This window comes from Anabrus simplex, chromosome 1 (genome assembly GCF_040414725.1).
Source record: "Anabrus simplex isolate iqAnaSimp1 chromosome 1, ASM4041472v1, whole genome shotgun sequence".
NCBI classification, from domain to species: Eukaryota; Metazoa; Arthropoda; class Insecta; order Orthoptera; family Tettigoniidae; genus Anabrus; species Anabrus simplex.
The window spans coordinates 1,381,844,358-1,381,867,016 of NC_090265.1; the positions used below are offsets into that span (position 1 = coordinate 1,381,844,358).

General features: G+C 38.7%; 1 protein-coding gene across 1 annotated transcript in view; it reads right to left on the reverse strand.

Moving 5' to 3' along the window:
* LOC137497032 (peripheral plasma membrane protein CASK-like) overlaps window positions 1-22,659 on the reverse strand; it is a 439,399-nt gene that overhangs the window by 123,587 nt on the left and 293,153 nt on the right. Inside the window, exons 5-6 of the mRNA XM_068225518.1 lie at window positions 22,457-22,555; window positions 5,171-5,309 (exon numbers count right to left, since the gene is read on the reverse strand). Coding sequence (XP_068081619.1) covers window positions 5,171-5,309; window positions 22,457-22,555 — 238 coding nt within the window. The remainder of the gene's footprint in view (window positions 1-5,170; window positions 5,310-22,456; window positions 22,556-22,659) is intronic.

Here is a 22,659-nt window from a genome sequence, read left to right on the forward strand (position 1 = left end):
TTCATCCTGAATGGTGTTTCAAAAGTAGTTTGCAGAAACTCAGAACATTTTCAGACATAAAACATTAGGCATATGAGACTTGATTTTCATTTCAGCCATTCCCATTTATAACTATCAGGCACTTGCTTAAAAAATAGCTTAATACAGGTATGAGTATCTTGCTTGCTCCTGTGGAGGTTGGTGAATGCATTGTGCAGTGCAAGTGGCATAGCTGCACACTGCATTTCAAGGGATATGACAGAGCAGGAGAGGGGAAGTACCAGCATTGATAATCCAATAGTCATAGTTCTCCTCAACTTTCTCTAAAGAAGGGAGTGTTAAGGGAGTTTTAACAACTGTTTGGATTGCTTAGTCATCCAGTAAAGCTAGTTTTGGCACCCTTTGCTAGCTCTCAGAACTAAGAGATGGTCTGAGCTCTCTTAACTTGTAGCATTGAATGAAAGATAAGCCAATAAGTGACTCAAAAATATGGATAGAATACATCAAAAACTCGTAGAAATGTAAATATATGATAATGAGTGAGATGAGACAATTAGGATGAATATTTCATATTTTATGTTACCTATATTTAACATTAATCTCTTATCTTGTCATTGTCTCCCCAAGACACAATTTGACTAGACATTTTTATTAGTAGATTAGTCATCTGAACATAAGTAGAAACTATAATAAATTAAGGTTGAAGCTTGCAAATGGTGGCATGTTTCTGGCAAGTAATATGATCACTTGCTTTTTTTCTTTTCTTTAAATTCAAGTTTCTTCTTCTTCTTTTATGACCGCATAGGATCAGTTTAGTCAGTCCATCATTCAGGTCTCTTTGAAGGGATTGTTCGGGCTTTGCGGTCCTCTCAGTACTTCTTCACATGCTCCGATCTCCATGCCCTTTCCTCGGTTGAAAATATGTTTGTTGTTGATTCGTTTCATGTAAGGGTAAAGCGGAGGTTTGTATTCCTGAGTTTTGTATTCAATTTTACCTTATTTATGGTGTCTTCTGCTGTAAGGCCTATTTCCTTCAGATCCTCTCTTACTTCTCTGATCCATTTACATCCTGTTGTGGTAATTTTTGAGATGAGATTGTGTTGTACTAGTTGTTTCAGAAGTCTTGAATCCTGCATCCTCATGACATGTCCTAATTTAAAGTTTATGGTACAGTATTATGTGCATTTTGTTTCACAATCATGACAGTGGGAGAAAAGGGTGATAATTTCTTCATAGCAGTACTTCACATTATACCAGTTTCAAATAATGGGATATGTTGACTGCTAAACTTGGTAAGTGAGGGGCAGAATCTTCTAAAAAAAACATACTGAAACCATGTAAAACAGTTACTGATATTGATTTTGCAATCCAAAATTGCTGAGGTATTATATGTTTAAGGTTCTATGAAAGATTCCTCTAATTCGTAATCCAAACAGGTATATCTCACAAGCATATTTATTTTGAGATGGGGCATGTGACCAAACTTTTAAATTAAACATGTCACACAAGTTAATGAAAATTTGTACCCTCATCCCAAGGAGGTGCAACTCTTTGCAGGCACGTCCCCAATGGAGGTAAGCAGGTAAGCACGTACCATCCCTTCTGCCAATCTTAAACTTTTGGCAGTATTGGGAATTAAAAGCGTTACATGACAGAAATAGGCCATACAAGGTAATTTCTCAAGCTACAGTATATAATAAGAGTACTGTTTGCAGAAAAATGTGGTTACCTTTGCTCTCTTGCCTTACATTTTTTTATCCACAGCATATACCACCAGTACAAAAGAGATATAGCAGGAATTATTGTTCAGAACAAGGCTTACAAAAATTCAAAATTAAAGGCCTACCTTCCATGAAAGTTGTCATTTCCAGAATAACAAAGGAAGTTCCTCATTTTAATACTGCAGCTAAATTTTTGGCAGTCTTTGCATGTAGTATAGGACTACAGATACTTTTCTTCTATAAATGTGCATGACCTATGAACAATTCAAACTAGAAATCTCACCAGATGATTTTTTAAGATATGGACGGATAACAATGATAAACATTTGCTATATATATATTAAACTACTAAAACGCGATTTTGTTCTTAGGTGTATTAATCTATTCAGTCTGCCATATCAGTGTATTCAGGATTTAATTTGAATTAGACATCTCACAAAATGCTCTCTTAAGGTACGGATGGACAACAATGATAAACATTTGCTATATATTATTAAACCATTAACAAAAAATGTTGATCTTAAGTATATTCTATTCCATTATAGTTCTACTTAGTCAGATAACATTATCCTATTACAGAAAGTCCATTGGGTATCCGGGATTTAATCCGATGTCGGACTGATGCGTGCACCACTTTTGACAGAGGACATTTTGAACATTTCATGTAAGAAAGAGTTTCATGTGATATGCTGGTACCTTCTACTCCTCTGTGTTTTCCATGACTAATGTACTATGTAGAGTTGTAGAAAATGAGTTCTAACAGGGAAATAAAGCATTTCTGGATCCATCATCATCAATGTCCCACTCCAGTCGCCTGGGTGTGGTTTACAAGCCTCCTCCACTCCTTTCTGCTCTTCCACTTTTCCTGCTCCATTATTTCCGCCACATCCAATCCAGCTTCTCTAATGTCCTTCCAGATCTGATCCATCCACTTTCTTCTTGGTCTTCCAACTGGTCTCTTTCCCTTAACTTCTCTTTCCAATTCCCTTCTTGCTACCCGTTCCTTTCCTATTCTTTTTACATGTACGAACCATCTCAGTTTTGTTTTCTGTATCTTCTGTACTAATAGTTCTATATTCAGCTCTTCTCTGATTTTAATATTTTGAATTCTATCTCTTCTTGTCTTTTTAACCGATGTTCTTAAAAATTTCATTCCTACTGCTTGGATCTTACTATCTTTTCACTTATTAGTTACCAGTGTTTCTAGTCCTATGTTACAATTGGTATGAAATACTGTTTATATTCTGTTAATTTCGTTCTCGTGGGTACTTTGTCATCCCATAAAAGCTCTCTGATTTGATGATAAAATGTTGTACCTTTACTTAGTCTGTTATTAATTTCAGGGTTGATTTCATTACTTCCATTAATAATGCTACCCAGGTATGTAAACTGTTCTACATTCTCTAACCGTCCTCCATCTATGTTCACTTGGCTTCTCTTTTTCTCTTTTCCACAGTGCATGACTACAGTTTTCTTTTTACTAATTACCATTCCAAACTCCTTCAGATTTTCATTCCAAATGTCCAGTCTCCTTTGTACTTCCTTTTCTCCCTTTCCCCAAATCACCACATCATCTGCATATACATATAAAATATTTTCTTCTTCTACGTATGAGGAAGGTGTGTACAGTACAGTATTATCAGCAAGGTGATGATGATTATGATGATGATATCAGCATGTAATAAGAAGCATCATAAACAGTCAGAACTGGATATTCAGATCATGAAGCCACGGAATTACGTTAATAAGGACATCTATTAAGTCTGCCTGTAGTCCTTGGTATGAGCAAAGAAGGCACTCAAATATGATATGCTCTAGTGTTGAATATGTCACTCAGCAGTCAAAGGTAGGTGAACTATGGAAGCCTCATTTATGCAGTAAGTATGCTCAACCTTGGTGTTTCATACAAAGTGGATTCAAACATATCCATGTCCTATATGGAAAATTATAACCTCCTGGGTTATAGATATAGATATATAGAATAAATGTTGCTCACATATACAGGATTTACCTTATTACCTTGCATGCACTCTCTGGGTGGTGCTAGGTGAGCAACAACATATTGGTGGCCAAACTATAAATAATTGTTGATTTAGCCATATGGATACGTCTTGTGAAAGAAACAATATACTGTAGGTTCTTCTCAGGATTTATCAGCAAGGTCATTGGTACCCTGTTTCAAGATTTATCATATTTATGATACTTCAGTGACACTAACACTGATTCCCATTTAGTAACAACTAAAGGACAGACTTCATGTGTAAAAAATAAGTTTAGAAAACCATGAAATATAGAGTTTTAACAGATAATGAATGACTACTCTAAGTTATGAATGTGTCAACAATAAAGATGTTAGTCGTTATCATAATTATTACAATTATCATCATCATATCAACATCACATCCATATCAGCACTCTAAGATTTCAGTATCCTCAAGTAAGTTGTCTCTCGAGTATGTTCAGAATGCACTTAGGAGGCATCTGAACTTAAATTGAAGTTCCTCATATTTCCACCTCAATGAACTGGATTGCCAAATAATCCTTCTTGAATGTCTAGTGTTGGAAATGATTCCTCAATGTCTAGCATTGGAGAAAAGTATGAAGTTGCTCATCAACTGAGCCAACATGAAAAAAGTATATACAAAAAACTCTAAGAATATATAAACTTCTTGTGGTATGTGATCTGCTGGAACCACTGGATATAGTACATGTGAGACTAAAAGCAAACCTGAGTTTTTGGCAAAGTGCATATACATATTTGAGATTTTTGAAACCTTATTTTACGATATTACATTTTAGAAGTGGAATGTGGCCTGAAAACAAAACAGTTCAAATGAAGGTGAAGTAAAATCAAATAAAAACATGTTTGCAAGCAAATGAATGTTTAATTTTTGCAAATAAGTGGCTTCAAATGTCTCTTTCAAAACTCACCTGAAACTTCCAATACATAACAGCAGATCCCATCTAATTATTATAAGAGGATGTAAAAGTTCTGTTTCAGAAAAATTTATAAACTCTAAATAGGTATAAATTGCTGAAAAGAGTTTTGAAATTCCCAGAACTTTGTTCTTTTCATAGGAATACCTAAAATTCTAATAATTGTACAGAAGTATTTTGACTACATTTATGTTTCTTTAAATGAATTTTGATGTCAGCAGTCTAGACTGAGAAAAGACCAATAAAAAGTAGAAAGAGACAATAGTCTATAACTATATCAGTAGTAGCAAATTTTCCCCTTGCCTTTCTTTTTTCAGTGCTGTATACCCTTGAAGCCTCAATTGCACCCTCACTTGCTGTGATAGCATGTTTTGGATATGGGGGATAGTCAAGGTATTCTTCTATCCAAGGTTATTTTCACAACAAAAATCATCAACACCTCAATTATTGTTGAACATTTATACCATTCATATCATGAACTTAATGCAATATACAGAAATAAAATGTGACTAGAAGAAGAACATGAACCTTACCTTGTTCCTGCTTGCTTTTCTCCATAGCCATACAAGCTGTTCTCCACTCTTGAAGTTCAGGTGATGGAATAAGACCCGCTGAACCTGCAGCATTGTCTTTTCTCGCCTGCCACCAATTATGGTCATCTTTACTAATTATCTGAAATTAAATTATATAAATGCAATATATACTTCACAAGTACAGTATGAATATTTGCAGTAAGAACCAGCTGCACTGTGATTTTCCTATCAGTGACACAGCAGCAGTGTGGCAAGTTCAATGCAGAGGAGGTGCATGTGAATCTGTCCTGGATTTCGATGTAAAATAAGCTTGTTAGTGAGTGAGTGCCTATCAAAAGAGGCATTTTTGAAATGTGCGCTGTTCTATTTTACATGTAACAAGCTTCAACAGCTTCATTTCTAATAATAATATTCCTGTATTGACTATATATCAAATAGTGAATATTTTAGATAAACTTAAATATTATAAACAAGTGGCCTGCCAATTCAATACAATTTATAATTTAATTATATTTGTACATGTTTCGTCCCCTAAGGGACATCATCAGCTATAATAAATTAACATTAATATATCAGAATACAAAATAGATATTATTAAAATTGCCAAGACACATTAAAAAACACTGATGTATGGTACGGCATTTAAAATAAAATCTTAGCTAATTTTGTTAAAATTATACGTCATATGATCAATAAAAACAGTTGAATTGTCAATAACGTTATGCTTAAATGTGTCCGGCCCCGTGGTGTAGGGGGCAACGCGTCCGCCTGTCACCTGGCCTCCCCGGGTTCGATTCACGGCCGGGTCAGGGGTTTTTAATTGTAAATGATTAATATCCCTGGCCTGGGGACTGGGTGTTTGTGTCGTCCTTAATGTTCCTTTCCTCACATTCAACACTCTACACTTCCGCAATTCCAATTACATGCAGGTTCATATCATGTGGTGCAAGTAGGGGCAAAAGATCTCTATAGGTCGACGCCCCGAACAAATAGTATTTTTTTAAAAATGTAAACATTACTGAAATACATAAAAATCTTGAGGTATTAGAATTTCTAAATAAAGGTCCTTTACTAGATGTTAATGAAAACTGCTATATTCATTTAGATCAATATTTTAATTCAAACCTAAACTTAAATGATATCTCCGAAAAACCTAAAATCTTGTTCGATTTTCTTATTACATTTTTCAAAAATATTAAAATTCCAAATAATAGATCTGTCTTCTATATTATGTGTAATACCTTTTCACATCACATGCTTTCACTGCATCACCCTCCCTAACTTCCCCTCCTTCCCTTCCTCACACCTCCCCTGCCACTCCTCCTCCTTCCCTCTCCCTTCTTACCCCAACACTAGTTGCTTCCCTGACCCAAGCTTGGCCATGTTTAAATTCTTTCATATGTTGGCCAACTGGAGAAAATCGATTATACTTTATAGCATTGACATGTTCTGTATATTTGAATTTAAAACTATGTCCGGTTTGACCTACTAACTGCTTACTACATTTTCACCTAATTGAATCCCTCCCAGCCACTTAGTACCTTTTAGTAGATGATCCATGTAAACTATGAACAACAAAGATGAAAGATTATTGCCTTGTCTAACCCTTGTAAGTACCTTGAATGAAGAACTCATTCTACCATCAATTCTCACTGCAGCCCAAGTGAGATCATAAATGCCTTTGATTGCTTTTAATAATCTGTAATTCATACCATAGTCCTCCAGTATGGTGAACATCTTTTCCCTCGGTACCCTGTCATGTGCCTTCTCTACATCTAGAAAGATAAACATAACTGTCTATTCCTCTCATAGCATTTTTCAATTACTTGGTACATACTGATCCCGACAACCCCTCTGTAGTCTGAATGCATACTGCTTTTCATCCAAGATACTCTCAACCATTCATCACCCTCGCTTCCAAGATGCCGGTGAATACCTTGCCTGGTATACTGATCAGTGAAATACCTTTATGTTGCAATTCTTCCTGTTCCCTTGCTTATAGATAGATGCAATAACTACTTTTGTCCAATCAGAAAGTACCTTGCAAACACCCCACGCTAATCTTATTACTCTACGAAGCCATTTCATCCCTGCCTTCCCATTATATTTCACCATTTCTAATCTATTTCTGCTGCTTTATGACAATGGAGTTTATCTACTATCCTTTCCACTTCCTCAAGCTTAATTTCACCAAAACCATTGTCCGCCTCTCTATGAGCTCGGTTATTCATCATGTCACCAGGAAGATTTCCTTTCACGTTGAGAAGATTTTCAAAATATTCCTTTCACCTGTACAGTGATTCCCTGGAATCTATCATGAGCTCACCTGATTTACCCAAAACACTATTAATTTCCTTTTTCCCTCCTTCTAGGAATCTTTATTACTGTCCGCGAAGATTTCCCTGCTGCTTGACCTAGCCTTTACAGGTTATTACCAAAATCTTTTCAAGACTTCTTCAGTGTATTCAACAACTATTACTTTCACTCTTTAATCTATGTGCATCAGTCTGTCTGCATCAGTCCTTGTTTGGAGCCATTTCTGATATGCATTCTTATTACGTTTATTAGCTGCTCTCACTCATCATTCCACCACGATGTCTGCTTTTTCCCATCTTTACACACAGTAGTTGTTCCTCAGCATTCCCTTGCTGATTTTTACTACAGCATCCGTGTATCCCACCCATTCTCTTTCTATATCCTGACCCTGCTTACCGTCCATTGTTTGGAATTTTCACTAATCATATCCATGTATTTTTTGTCTAAACCCTTATTCATCTGCAAACAGATTTTACTTTATCTAGCCTAGGCCTAGAAACACTTAGTACACTACAGATCATATAGTGATCCAAATCAAATCCCCGGACAGTCAACACATTCCTAACAGATTTCCTGAATTCAAAGTCAGTTAACATATAGTCTATTATGGATGTGGTTCCCCTACCCTCCCATATGTATTCATAACTGCTAATACCATACTGAGTTGAAGTTGAGTTGGAAGAAGATCAATTTGGCTTCAGAAGAAATGTAGGAACACGTGAAGCAATCCTGACTTTACGCCTGATCTTAGAGGATCGAATCAAGAAGGACAAGCCCACGTACATGGCATTCGTAGATCTAGAAAAGGCATTCGATAATGTTGATTGGACCAAGCTATTTATGATTCTGAAGATGATGGGGATCAGATACCGAGAACGAAGAATTATCTACAATCTGTATAAAAATCAGTCTGCAGTGATAAGAATCGAGGGCTTTGAAAAAGAAGCAGCAATCCAGAAAGGAGTGAGGCAAGGCTGCAGTTTGTCCCCTCTTCTTTTCAATGTTTACATAGAACAGGCAGTAAGGGAAATCAAAGAGAAATTTGGAAAGGGAACCACAGTCCAAGGAGAAGAAATCAAAACCTTGAGATTTGCCAATGATATTGTTATTTTATCTGAGACTGCAGAAGATCTCAAGAAGTTGCTGAATGGTATGGATGAAGTCTTGGGTAAGGAGTACAAGATGAAAATAAATAAGTCCAAAACAAAAGTAATGGAGTGCAGTCGAACGAAGGCAGGTGATGCGGGAAATATTAGATTAGGAAATGAAGTCTTAAAGGAAGTAGATGAATATTGTTACTTGGGTAGTAAAATAACTAACGATGGCAGAAGTAAGGAGGACATAAAATGCAGACTAGCACAAGCAAGGAAGAGCTTTCTTAAGAAAAGAAATTTGCTCACTTCAAACATTGATATCGGAATTAGAAAGATGTTTTTGAAGACGTTCGTGTGGAGCGTGGCATTGTATGGAAGTGAAACATGGACAATAACTGGCTCAGAAAGAAAGAGAATAGAAGCTTTTGAAAGTGGTGTTACAGAAGAATGCTGAAGGTGAGATGGATAGATCGAATCACGAATGAAGAGATACTGAATCGAATTGGTGAGAGGAGATCTATTTGGCTAAATTTGACGAGAAGAAGAGTTAGAATGATAGGACACATCTTAAGACACCCAGGACTTGTTCAGTTGGTTTTTGAAGGAAGTGTAGGGGGTAAGAACGGTAGGGGTAGGCCAAGGTATGAATATGACAAGCAGATTAGAGCAGACGTAGGATGCAATAGTTACGTAGAAATGAAAAGGCTAGCACAGGATAGGGTGGCATGGAGAGCTGCATCAAACCAGTCTATGGACTGATGACTCAAACAACAACACCATACTAGCACAGAAGTCTAGTAAATGCTTCCCATTTCTATTAGCTTCTTTACCATATTTACCCATCACCTTCCCATATGCTCCAATTCTATTTCCAGCTCTCACATTGAAATCGCCCATTAGTACTATCCTATCCTTGCTGTTGACCTTGACAATCATGTCACTCAATGCTTCATAAAACTTGTCAACTTCCTCCTCATCTGCACCCTCACGTGGTGAATACACTGAGACAGTTCTCATCCTGATTCCTCCAACTGCTAAATCTATCTACATCATTCGTTCATTTATGTGTCTAACAGAAACTCGTCGGCTGTAACTTGATCCAAGTATATATAGCTTCTTCCTACATAAAGTGAGCAGTTCAACTCAGTTTATGGATGTGTTTGCGATGACTAAACAGAGCGATCTTGGCATAAAACATACGCCCACACAAATCACACTGAATGGATGCAGGAGGGCAGGGTTGTAACTGATGGAGCTTTCTTGCTTGTCGCTTGGCCTCTTGATGTCTGCGGCATTCTCTTTTGAACAAGTTGACAGCGGTGGATGTAGTGTTCCACCACAGAGAATGGTCCAGAGCACATTTTTTCATGTCTGTATATTTATACCAGTTGTCTTCGTGATGTGTTTCAGCTGGTCCTTAAAATGCTTAACAGGAGCTCCATGAGCTCTATTGCTGGAGCAAAGTTTACCATAAAAGGATTTGGCGGGGAAGCCTGGTATCACTCATGCAGTGAACATGGCCTAACCATCTCAGTTGATGAGCGATGATTGTTGCCTCAGTGCTATTTAGCTGCACTTTGTTGAGAACTGTAGTGTTGGTCACATAGTCCTCCCACTTGATATTCAAGATGTATCTCATTTTTTGTTGGTGGAAGCAATCAAGTTTTTTCATATCACGGCGATAAAGTGTCCAAGTTTTGTAACCATACAGAAGCATGAAAATGACAACAGCAATGTACACCATGAGTTTGGTATGCAGTTTTAGGTTGTTATTCATGAAGACTTTGTGCATTAACCATCCAAATGCTGCATGAGCAACCCCAATTCTTTTATCAACATCTTGTTTGCAGGTACACCGTTTAGACAAGATGCTTCCAAAATATGAAAAGTGATCAACCTGCTCCAGCGTTGTGTCTAAGGTGGAGATACTGAACTCAGGAAGAGTTAACCATGGGACAGGTTGTGAAAGTACCTTTGTTTTTTTTCGCATTAATGGCAAGACCAAAGCGATCATATGCAGTTGTAGTTTTGCAGGTGTTAGAGCAGGAGATGAGGTTTGATAGACATACTGCAGTTCTGTCACCCGAGTAACCAGAGTACGTCTTTGTGAGCGAAGTCTTGCCAGATTGAAAAGCCCTCCATCAAAACGAAATTTAATCTCCATGCCTAAATTATTTGCAGATGATTCTTGCAGCATGGCAGCCATGTACAGTGCAATGAGTGTAGGAGTGAGCACAGCCTTATTTCAACCCATGAGTGATTAGGAACGAATCTGATACTGAGTGACCATGAAGAACCTGTCCAGACATGCCATCATGAAGAGATTAAACAAATTCCACGTAACGTTCAGGACATCCAAAATGCCTCAATATGTTCCACATAGCAGATCTTGGTACTGAATCAAAGGCTTTTCCAAGATCATAGAAAACTAAATACAGAGGCTGCTGTTGCTCTCTGCATTGTTCTTGGAGTTGTCTAGCACTGAATATCATATCTGTTGTGCTTCTGAAGGTTCGGAAACCACATTGAGACTCAGGAAAAATCCTCTCTGAGATAACTTGGAGCTGGTTTGATAGAAATCTTGCGAGAATTTTACCTGCAATTGACAAAAGCAATATACCACGGTAGTTGAAGATAGCGATGATGGTAGCATTCTTCAAGTCATCAGGTACTTTTCAAGTTTTCCAAATCAAGAGGATGAGTGTGAATGTCTAGTTTTCAAGGGTATACCTCCATTTTGTATCAGTTCCAGAGGAATGTTAGCAGGTCCAGGAGCCTTTCTTGGTTTTAGTTAATTGAGTGCTTTGGTGAAGTCTCTGTATGTGAGTGGAACTGCCATTCATGGTTGTTGGGGCTGCTGAAGGACATTACAAAGAAGTCTTCAGCAACATTGGAGGCATGATTTACTGTAGAAGCACAGAGAAATGTTCCTTCCAACACTCTAAAATTTCTCCATTATCAGTTAAAATGATGGAGTTGTCAGCAGTCTTCAATAACCTCGATGAAGATTGAATTGGACCTTTATGCCAGCATAGAAATTTTGCAGGTCACAGGCATCAGATAGTCTTTGCAGTTCTTCAGCTTTTTGTTGCCACCAGTTATTTTTGATTTCCCTAATTTTTGAGTGACATTTTCCTTTAAGTTCCAAGAAAAGTGATCTCTTACAATAGAAGTCAGATCTTGAAGATAAGATAGATGGGATTCCCATTTGGGATTGATAAGACACTTAATTTCTTCATTATTTTCATCAAACCAGTCTTGTCTTTTCCTCACAAAACCAATTGTTTCCTCAGCTGACTCAGTGATGACCTTCTGAAGCGTCGCCCACTCCTGATTTGTACTATAACTGCTGACTGGATGACTAGCCTGTTTGTTTGTGATTGAATTTCTGTAATCTGTAATGGCTTGGTCTTAATGACAGTTTGTGCTAATAGCCTGCAGTCTAATATCTTGGAACTTGAAAATAGATGCACTGAGTAACTGAATGTCAGGTTGGGAATACAAAGCTGGTACAGTTAGATAATTTCAAGTAGGTATTTAGGATGTATATTATTTTTGCCATTGTTAGTTATTCTGCTACCCAAGTAACAATATTCATCTACTTCATTTCATAATCTAATATTTCCTGCATCACCTAAATTGAACTTGAAAATAGGTGCACTAAGTACGATATGAAAATTAGCCTTTCCAAGACAAAACTAATATCAGTAGATAAGAAATCTAAGAGAACTGAATGTTCGTCGGATGGAGACATTAAGCCTTGAGCAGACCCCTTGGTGCTATTCGACAGCAGTAAGCTATGTGCTGGCACCGGGTTTCACCCTCTCCCTACTATCATATATCATGTCGTATTTTTCAGTAGGCCTAATTAAGGACACTTTTATTCTCCGTCCCGTAGAGTAGGGAAAATAATAGTAATCCACCAGCTGTAATAATCACATAACCACATTTCAGTAGAATTGTAGTGAAGATAAGGTATAATATATTAGATAGTATCTTGCCAGTTATATTCGTGTTTTTCTTCGTGTACGGCAATCCTTTCGTTACTTAAGCATTTAACAATGGAGGTTGTTCCTAGTTTCATCTACTTGGGCTCCAAAATAACTGCTGATGGCGATTGCAGCCATGAAATTAAGAGACGCTTGCTCCTTGGGAGGAAGGCAATGGCCAACCTTGATAACGTTTTCAAGAGTAGAGACGTAACTTTAAGAACGAAGATTCGTATAGTGAAGGCTATGGTCTTCCCAGTAGCAATGTACGGAAGCGAAACCTGGACAGTAAGAAAGGCTGAGCGCCGAAGAATAGATGCATTTGAACTATGGTGTTGGAGAAAACTCCTTAGAGTTCCGTGGACTGCGAAGAGATCTAATAAGTCCATATTACAGGAAATCAACCCAGGCTGTTCACTGGAAGGTCAAATACTCAGGCAAAAACTAAAGTACTTCGGTCATATCATGAGAAAACATGATTCACTGGAAAAGACCTTAATGCTGGGGAAGACTGATGGTAACAGGAGAAGAGGGCGACAACGGATGAGGTGGATTGATGACATCAAGGAAACCACGGCTCTCAATTTAGAAAGACTTCGGAAAATTGTATACGACAGGAAGAAATGGCGCACTTTGGTCTATGGGGTCACGGAGAGTCGAAAGCGACTAAACGACTAACAACAACAACAGTGTAGTGTAATGTAGATACATTGTAGTATAGATACAGTACATTTAGATAGTGCCGTATCTTGCCTGCTATATTCGTGTGTTATCTTTCATGTGTATCTATTAGACCGTAATACTAATAATAATTTGTCTAAGCATTCGTTCGTAATCTTTGAGTACAGTAGTTCTTGCACATTTCATTTCTGTTGTGCTTAGTAGTGACATACGGCATCGGTATCGTAATTAGGATATGTCTGAAAGTAGTTTAAAAATAACTGTAGTGTACTGTACAGAAGTATACAAGAGTAATATCCTATTAGAATTTAGTGTGCTTATTTTATTGTTGTAAAATATTTTGTGTAGTACTGGTATAGTAGAGGTATCCGTAGAAACTCTTACTAAAATATTGTTGTTGTAATTAGAATAGGCTTAATTGCAGTTTGGAATTGTGTAGTTCTTGTGTATTACTTTCGATATTCAGTAATTAACAGCAGTTTTTATCCTGTTAGGGGTTGTAGGATAAAAAATAGAGCACGACTAAGTAGTATTGTAGTGTAGTCGCATATTAATTACCTTATTGTTGTGTACTATCCCAGCAATATATCCTTCCATTCATTTATTTTTTGCAAATAAGTTATTTTATTTTTAATTTCACATTTTTCCATAAAGAATGGCTAAGGAGCGCAAGTGTACGAACTGTGGGTGTGGCGAGGCATTGAGGGGTATGAGGGAGGAGTTGGAAAGTTTGAGGGAGATAATTAGGATTCTCACAGAAGACAGGAAGGAAGATAGGACTCCCTCAAACAATGTACAGGTTACAGTAGGTATACAAGAGGGAGGGGAAGGAAAGGCGCGAGTTGTAGAAGACAGGTGGTCTAATGTTCTAAGGGGAAGGAGATTGCAGGCTAAGGGCTCTATTCAGGATCAGAATTCAGGACAGGTGTCTGTGCGAAATCGGTACGAGTCACTCCAGGTAGAACAAGAGAGGGAAGATGAGGGACAGGGAACCGTTGCTGAGATGTGAGGAAGTAGGAGGAAGGGAAAAGGTAGGAAAGGGAAATGTAGAGTAGAGGATAGGAAAAGACAGGTGGAACAGGGTCATGGGAAGGAGAAAAGGGAGGAGGAAGTAGCTTCTGCAGCTATCAGGAAAGATAGGGCTGACCTGGAGGGGAGGGGATCAAATGAGGTGGGTAGGGTTGAGGCTCTGGTTATGGGGGATTCCATCGTTAGACACATGGGGAAAGTGTGTGGAGGAAAGGGAACCAGGGTAGAATGTTATCCAGGAATTAGGTTGAGGCAGATGTTGAAGAAGGTAGAAGAGGGAGGAGGGGAAGGGAAGGTGGTAGTGTTTCACATTGGTACCAACAACGTAAGGCAAGCTGATATAAATACCAACATAGTTGGAGATGTGTGGGATCTGGTAAATGCAGCACGGGTGAAGTTTAAGAAAGCGGAGATTGTTATTAGTGGAATACTGTGTAGGAGGGATACTGACTGGAGGGTGATTGGGGATTTAAATGAGACTATGGAGTGGGTATGTGGGAAACTGGGAGTGAAATTTCTAGATCCTAATGGGTGGGTAGGAGATAGGGATCTGCGCTCGGATGGCCTTCATTTAAACCGCAGTGTTACATATAAGTTAGGAAATTTGTTTGGAAGGGTAATAGCGAGGTACATTCAGGGAAACGGGATGGCCTAGGGAGCGGTGATAAGGGAACAGGGAACTGGAAATCAAGTAGGGATGACATAAAATTGTTAGTGTTGAACTGTAGAAGTATTGCAAAGAAAGGAATAGAATTAAGTAATTCTATAGATATATATTTACCAGATATTGTAATAGGAGTTGAATCATGGCTGAGAAATGATATAATGGATGCAGAAATTTTCTCACGGCACTGGAGTGTGTATCGTAGAGATAGGATAGGAATGGTGGGAAAGGGAGTGTTCATTCTGGTGAAAGACGAATTTGTAAGCTACGAAAAAGTTAAAGATGAGACACATGAAATGCTAGGTGTAAGGCTCATTTCTAAAGATAGTAGGCAACTTGATATATTTGGAGTATACAGATCGGGAAAGGGTAGCACTGACGCAGATTCGGAATTATTTGATAGGATAGTCAGCTATGTGGGAAACGACATGGAAAGAAATGTGATTGTAGTGGGAGATCTGAATTAGCCAGATGTTTATTGGGAAGGAAATGCGAACGACAGGAAGCATGACCAACAAATGGCAAATAAGTTAATATGGGAAGGACAGCTGATTCAGAAAGTGATGGAACCAACCAGAGGGAAAAATATCCTGGATGTCGTGCTGATAAAACCAGATGAGCTCTATAGGGAAACTGAAGTAATAGATGGTATTAGTGATCATGAAGCTGTTTTTGTGGTAGTCAAAAATAAATGTGATAGAAAGGAAGGTCTTAAAAGTAGGACTATTAGGTGGTACCATATGGCTGATAAAGCAGGCATGAGGCAGTTTCTAAAAAGTAACTATGATCGGTGGAAAACGGTAAATAAAAATGTAAACAGACTCTGGGATGGGTTTAAAGAAATTGTTGAGGAATGCGAAAACAGGTTTGTACCTTTAAGAGTGGTAAGGAATAGTAAAGATCCGCCTTATTATAATAGAGAAATAAAGAGACTAAGAAGGAGGTGCAGACTGGAAAGAAATAGAGTTAGAAATGGCTGTGGAAGTAAGGAGAAATTGAAGGAACTTACTAGAAAATTGAATCTAGCAAAGAAGGCAGCTAAGGATAACATGATGGCAAGCATAATTGGCAGTCATACAAATTTTAGTGAAAAATGGAAGGGTATGTATAGGCATTTTAAGGCAGAAACAGGTTCCAAGAAGGACATTCCAGGAATAATTAATGAACAAGGCGAGTGTGTATGTGAGGATCTTCAAAAGGCAGAAGTATTCAGTCAGCAGTATGTAAAGATTGTTGGTTATAAGGATAAGGTCGAGATAGAGGAGGAGACTAAGGCCAAAGAAGTAATAAAATTTACATATGATAACAATGACATTTACAATAAGATACAAAAGTTGAAAACTAGAAAAGCGGCTGGAATTGATCAGATTTCTGGGGATATACTAAAGACAATGGGTTGGGATATAGTACCATATCTGAAGTACTTATTTGATTATTGTTTGGTCGGAGGAGCTATACCAGATGAATGGAGAGTTGCTATAGTAGCCCCTGTGTATAAAGGAAAGGGTGATAGACATAAAGCTGAAAATTACAGGCCAGTAAGTTTGACATGCATTGTATGTAAGCTTTGGGAAGGCATTCTTTCTGATTATATTAGACATGTTTGTGAAATTAATAACTGGTTCGATAGAAGGCAATTCGGTTTTAGGAAAGGTTATTCCACTGAAGCTCAACTTGTAGGATTCCATCAAGATATAGCAGATATCTTTGATTCTGGAGGTCAAATGGACTGTATCGCGATTGACCTGTCTAAAGCATTTGATAGGGTGGATCATGGGAGACTACTGGCAAAAATGAGTGCAATTGGACTAGACAAAAGAGTGACTGAATGGGTTGCTATATTTCTAGAAAATAGATCTCAGAAAATTAGAATAGGTGAAGCTTTATCTGACCCTGTAATAATTAAGAGGGGAATTCCTCAAGGCAGTATTATCGGACCTTTATGTTTTCTTATATATATAAATGATCTGAGTAAAGGAGTGGAATTGGAGGTAAGGCTTTTTGCGGATAATGTTATTCTCTATAGAGTAATAAATAAGTTACAAGACTGTGAGCAACTGCAACGTGACCTCGAAAATGTTGTGAGATGGACAGCAGGCAATGGCATGTTGATAAACGGGGTTAAAAGTCAGGTTGTGAGTTTCACAAATAGGAAAAGTCCTCTGAGTTTTAATTACTGCATTGATGGGGTGAAAGTTCCTTTTGGGGATCATTGTAAGTATCTAGGTGTTAATATAAGGAAAGATCTTCATTGGGGTAATCACATAAATGGGATTGTAAATAAAGGGTACAGATCTCTGCACATGGTTATGAGGGTGTTTAGGGGTTGTAGTAAGGATGTAAAGGAGCGGGCATATAAGTCTCTGGTAAGACCCCAACTAGAGTATGGTTCCAGTGTATGGGACCCTCACCAGGATTACCTGATTCAAGAACTGGAAAAAATCCAAAGAAAAGCAGCTCGATTTGTTCTGGGTGATTTCCGACAAAAGAGTAGCGTTACAAAAATGTTGCAATGTTTGGGTTGGGAAGAATTGAGAGAAAGAAGAAAAGCTGCTCGACTAAGTGGTATGTTTTGAGCTGTCAGCGGAGAGATGGCGTGGAATGACATTAGTAGACGAATAAGTTTGAGTGGCGTTTATAAAAGTAGGAAAGATCACAATATGAAGATAACGTTGGAATTCAAGAGGACAAACTGGGGCAAATATTCACTTATAGGAAGGGGAGTTAGGGATTGGAATAACTTACCAAGGGAGACGTTCAATAAATTTCCAATTTCTTTGAAATCATTTAGGAAAAGGCTAGGAAAGCAACAGATAGAGAATCTGCCACCTGGGCGACTGCCCTAAATGCAGATCAATATTGATTGATTGATTGATTGATTGATTGATTGATTGATTGATTGATTGATTGATTGATTGATTGATTGATTGATTGATTGGAACTTGAAAATAGGTGCACTGAGTAACTGAATGTCAGGTTGGGAATACCGTGCTGGTACAGCTAAATAATTTCAGAACTCCCTATTCTTACACAGTGGTTTATGCAAGATGGTTTCACATCTCACACAGCTAACGATGTTTTTGATAGGAGTATTTGGTGATCGTGTAATATCTCATCGTTACCCACAGTACAACATTCAACAGATCTGTTGGTTCTACAATTATGTCTCTGAATGTTTATTTCATTTTGTATTGTTAGTTTCTGTTTATTTTCTTTTTGTAAAATTTCCATGAGGGCTTCTAAGTCTTTCCAGGCTTATAACCTAAATAAGTATTTGAGGATTGCTAGAATGAAAACTTATATCAACAGCTTCTTGTGAGATCAATGTTAGAATAACTGTAGTGGGCTAAGGATCGGTAGAGTTGTAAATATTTGTACAGTATCAGTGCGTTTCTGTGTTTAATTTACAGGGTTGCGCACAAATAGTTGACACATTTGAAAATCAAATATAACTTGCAACTTATGTACTATGTTGTTCAAATTTCGTGCACACCTTCCCTGTTTCATGGAAATAACTGTTGAGGTGACAATGCTGCTTTGTTCCTGAATGCCTGCATTCCACTGAGCTTTCTGCCGTGGCTGACTCTCCGTTCAACAGCGTGCTGAAACAGTTATCTTTTATTGCAAATCAAAAAGTGTTATGGTGACACAAAGGAAATTTCAAGCTGTATTTCAGAATAGGTGGGCTCCAGTAAGGAATGCCATCCTTTGCTTATACAGAAACTTTGAAAACAAGGTAGTGTGAAGGAAGAAAAGCAACCACGTGCACCAGCAGTTCGGTCTCCTGAAAACATCGCTGCACTGAGGGTCGCCATGCAGCGCAGCCCACATAAGTCGACATGGGGAGCTCAAGATAAAGTGGAATATCGCGCCTTTCAGTTCAAAGAATGTTACACGGTAACCTTCAATTGTGCCCGTACAAAATTACTGTTCTACAGAAGTTAACAGATCTTCACAGGCAGAAGAGATTGCAGTATGCCTTATGGGCTCAAGATAAAGATGAAGTACTGTTTAACACTTGGTTCTCTGATGAAGCCTATTTTCACCTCAACGGGGCAGTTTATAACCAAAATGTGTGGTTTTAGGCTACAGAAAAACCAGACATTATTCATGAAGAAACCACGTATGGGGAAAAGGTAAATGTGTGGGTAGCTCTGTCAAGCCATGGATTAATTGGACCATTTTTCTTCAGTCAGACAGTTAATGCACAGTGATACATGGACATGCTGGAGAATGAATTCATGCCTCAACTTCTCGCTACAGAACTCCCTATTCATACACAGTGGTTTATGAAAGATGGTGCAACATCTCACACAGCTAATGATGTTTTTGAGAGGAGTATTTGGTGATCGTGTAATATCTCATCATTACCCACAGTACAACAATAATGGCGAGTTCTTCTGGCCTACTTTAAGCCCAGATTTAAAACATTATGATTTCTTTTTATGGGGCTGTTTGAAAGAAAAACTCTTTGCTTCAAGGACTTCAAAGCCGCATGGGAATGCATGGTCGGATTGTGCAGCTCTGCAGTGAAAATTATGAAGACCTGTGCCGCAAAGTTGTCAGAAACATGTGTACTCGTCTCGAAGAGATTGTCTGCGCAGTAGAGGCCACATTGAACATGTGATATAGTGAAATGTATTTCCATGGTCCAAGCTACCTATGTCTACAATTCCATTAATGTTCTGTGAAAAATAAAGTTGTTATACTAAAATTAAATGTGTCAGCTATTTGTGCACCACCCTGTATTATTTTAAGTAACTTTAAGCACAATTTTCTTACTCCAAGTAAACTTTTACAGAAACAATATTTGAGATGTTACTGTAAGTGGTGTTAACATTGATACACTGACTGATAGAGCAAATGCAACACCAAGGAGGAGTGGTTCGAAAGGGATGAAAGTTGGGGAAAAAACAGAGTCGGCACGGAAGAATAATTGATGTTTATTTCAAACCGATATGCAGGTAACACAATGCGCACGGCATCGACTCAGTAGGATGTAGGACCACCGCGAGCGGCGATGCACGCAGAAACACGTCGAGGTACAGAGTCAATAAGAGTGCGGATGGTGTCCTGAGGGATGGTTCTCCATTCTCTGTCAACCATTTGCCACAGTTGGTCGTCCGTATGAGGCTGGGGCAGAGTTTGCAAACGGCGTCCAATGAGATCCCACACGTGTTCGATTGGTGAGAGATCCGGAGAGTACACTGGCCACGGAAGCATCTGTACACCTCGTAGAGCCTGTTGGGAGATGCGAGCAGTGTGTGGGCGGGCATTATCTTGCTGAAACAGAGCATTGGGCAGCCCCTGAAGGTACGGGAATGCCACCGGCCGCAGCACATGCTGCACGTAGCGGTGGGCATTTAACGTGCCTTGAATACGCACTAGAGGTGATGTGGAATCATACGCAATAGCGCCCCAAACCATGATGCCGCGTTGTCTAGCGGTAGGGCGCTCCACAGTTACTGCCGGATTTGACCTTTCTCCACGCCGACGCCACACTCGTCTGCGGTGACTATCACTGACAGAACAGAAGCGTGACTCATCGGAGAACACGACGTTCCGCCATTCCCTCATCCAAGTCGCTCTAGCCCGGCACCATGCCAGGCGTGCACGTCTATGCTGTGGAGTCAATGGTAGTCTTCTGAGCGGTCGCCGGGAGTGCAGGCCTCCTTCAACCAATCGACGGGAAATTGTTCTGGTCGATATTGGAACAGCCAGGGTGTCTTGCACATGCTGAAGAATGGCGGCTGACGTTTGACGTGGCGTGCGGGGCTGCCACCGCTTGGCGGCGGATGCGCCGATCCTCGCGTGCTGACATCACCCGGGCTGCGCCTGGACCCCTCGCACGTGCCACATGTCCCTGCGCCAACCATCTTCGCCACAGGCACTGCACCGTGGACACATCCCTATGGGTATCGGCTGCGATTTGATGAAGCGACCAACCTGCCCTTCTCAGCCCGATCACCATACCCCTCGTAAAGTCGTCTGTCTGCTGGAAATGCCTCCGTTGATGGCGGCCTGGCATTCTTAGCTATACACGTGTCCTGTGGCACATGACAACACGTTCTACAATGACTGTCGGCTGAGAAATCACGGTACGAAGTGGGCCATTCGCCAACGCCGTGTCCCATTTATCGTTCGCTACGTGCGCAGCACAGCAGCGCATTTCACATCATGAGCATACCTCAGTGACGTCAGTCTACCCTGCAATTGGCATAAAGTTCTGACCACTCCTTCTTGGTGTTGCATTTGCTCTGTCAGTCAGTGTATATTCTGCTTGCTACTGTTCTCTTCACTTATTCTCAAAGTACTGTAAATTATTTTGAAAAACTGAACTCTTAACAGGAAAAAAATAGGCCTACATTCATTTACACAAATATTCATGTGTCAACTGTGGAAGTTTATGATGGTAAAAAAAAAATAATAACCACAGCAGTAAATACAGAGGTCTTACATAATATTGTATGTACAATTTAAGGAGGCACAAACCTCTAAATAATAAGTTGTGAGGTTCGAATATATTTAGAAGGTCATGAAGAGGACATAGCCTTGAAAATCAAATACTGTAAGATGAGCTGACTAAGCAATGCTATTTAAAGATAAAAATTTCATTGTTCCGTATTGAAATTATTGATGTAAAAATTAAATAATTGAAAAGGAGGTTCAACCTATTCAATACTTAAAAGAAAGAAATGTAGTAATTACATTCTTATTTTAATGGAACCGGTTTCGACCTTAGTCCAGGTCATCATCAGCCGTAAAAACATGTACAATGTTTATGAATATTGGAGGTCAGTTTCACACTCTGATAGGCACAAAGACACGACACCACATTCTGTCATGCACAAAGTCACAACACTATCAACTAATATACGAAGATCAAAAATAACTTGAAGTCGCAGACGAATAGATTTGTAGTAGAAAGCCGCCAGCTTTTTGATCTTCGTATATTAGTTGATAGTGTTGTGACTTTGTGCATGACAGAATGTGGTGTCGTGTCTTTGTGCCTATCAGAGTGTGAAACTGACCTCCCATATTCATAAACATTGTACATGTTTTTACGGCTGATGATGACCTGGACTAAGGTCGAAACCGGTTCCATTTAAATAAGAATGTAATTACTACATTTCTTTCTTTTAAGTATTGAATAGGTTGAACCTCCTTTTCAATTATTTAATTTTTACATAAGCAATGCTAGGTGAGGAAAACAAAAGGAGTGGAATCTGGCATATATGAAAGAATAAATTCATCAGTAAATTACCGTCAGTGCCTCTAAGTCCATAATGAACTGGTGACTGGTAAAAATGAGCTTCACCAACTTAATTCTATTTAAACTTTGAAAGCTAATCTTCCCATTCCTATGATTTCCCTTGGGGTTAATTTTATGGTTATAAATGTTTCTCATTTAATATTGCAACTTATACAAGAAGAACAATTACAATATATTTTTACAAGATAGACAACTAATGAACAATTATATAGATTATACTTCACAACACAGAAAACATACCTGAAGAATATCTCCTGTTTTGAATGCAATCCCAGCCTGTGCACATGGAATTAAATCATCCTCCAAAGGATCATAATCAAACTGAGCACGAACAAATATCTGAAAAGATACAAACTAGGGCTAGCTCATTTGTCATATTTAACACTACACTAATAAGCTATATTTGTTTTTGAGACAGAAAGTTACAAGGAAGACAACTGTAC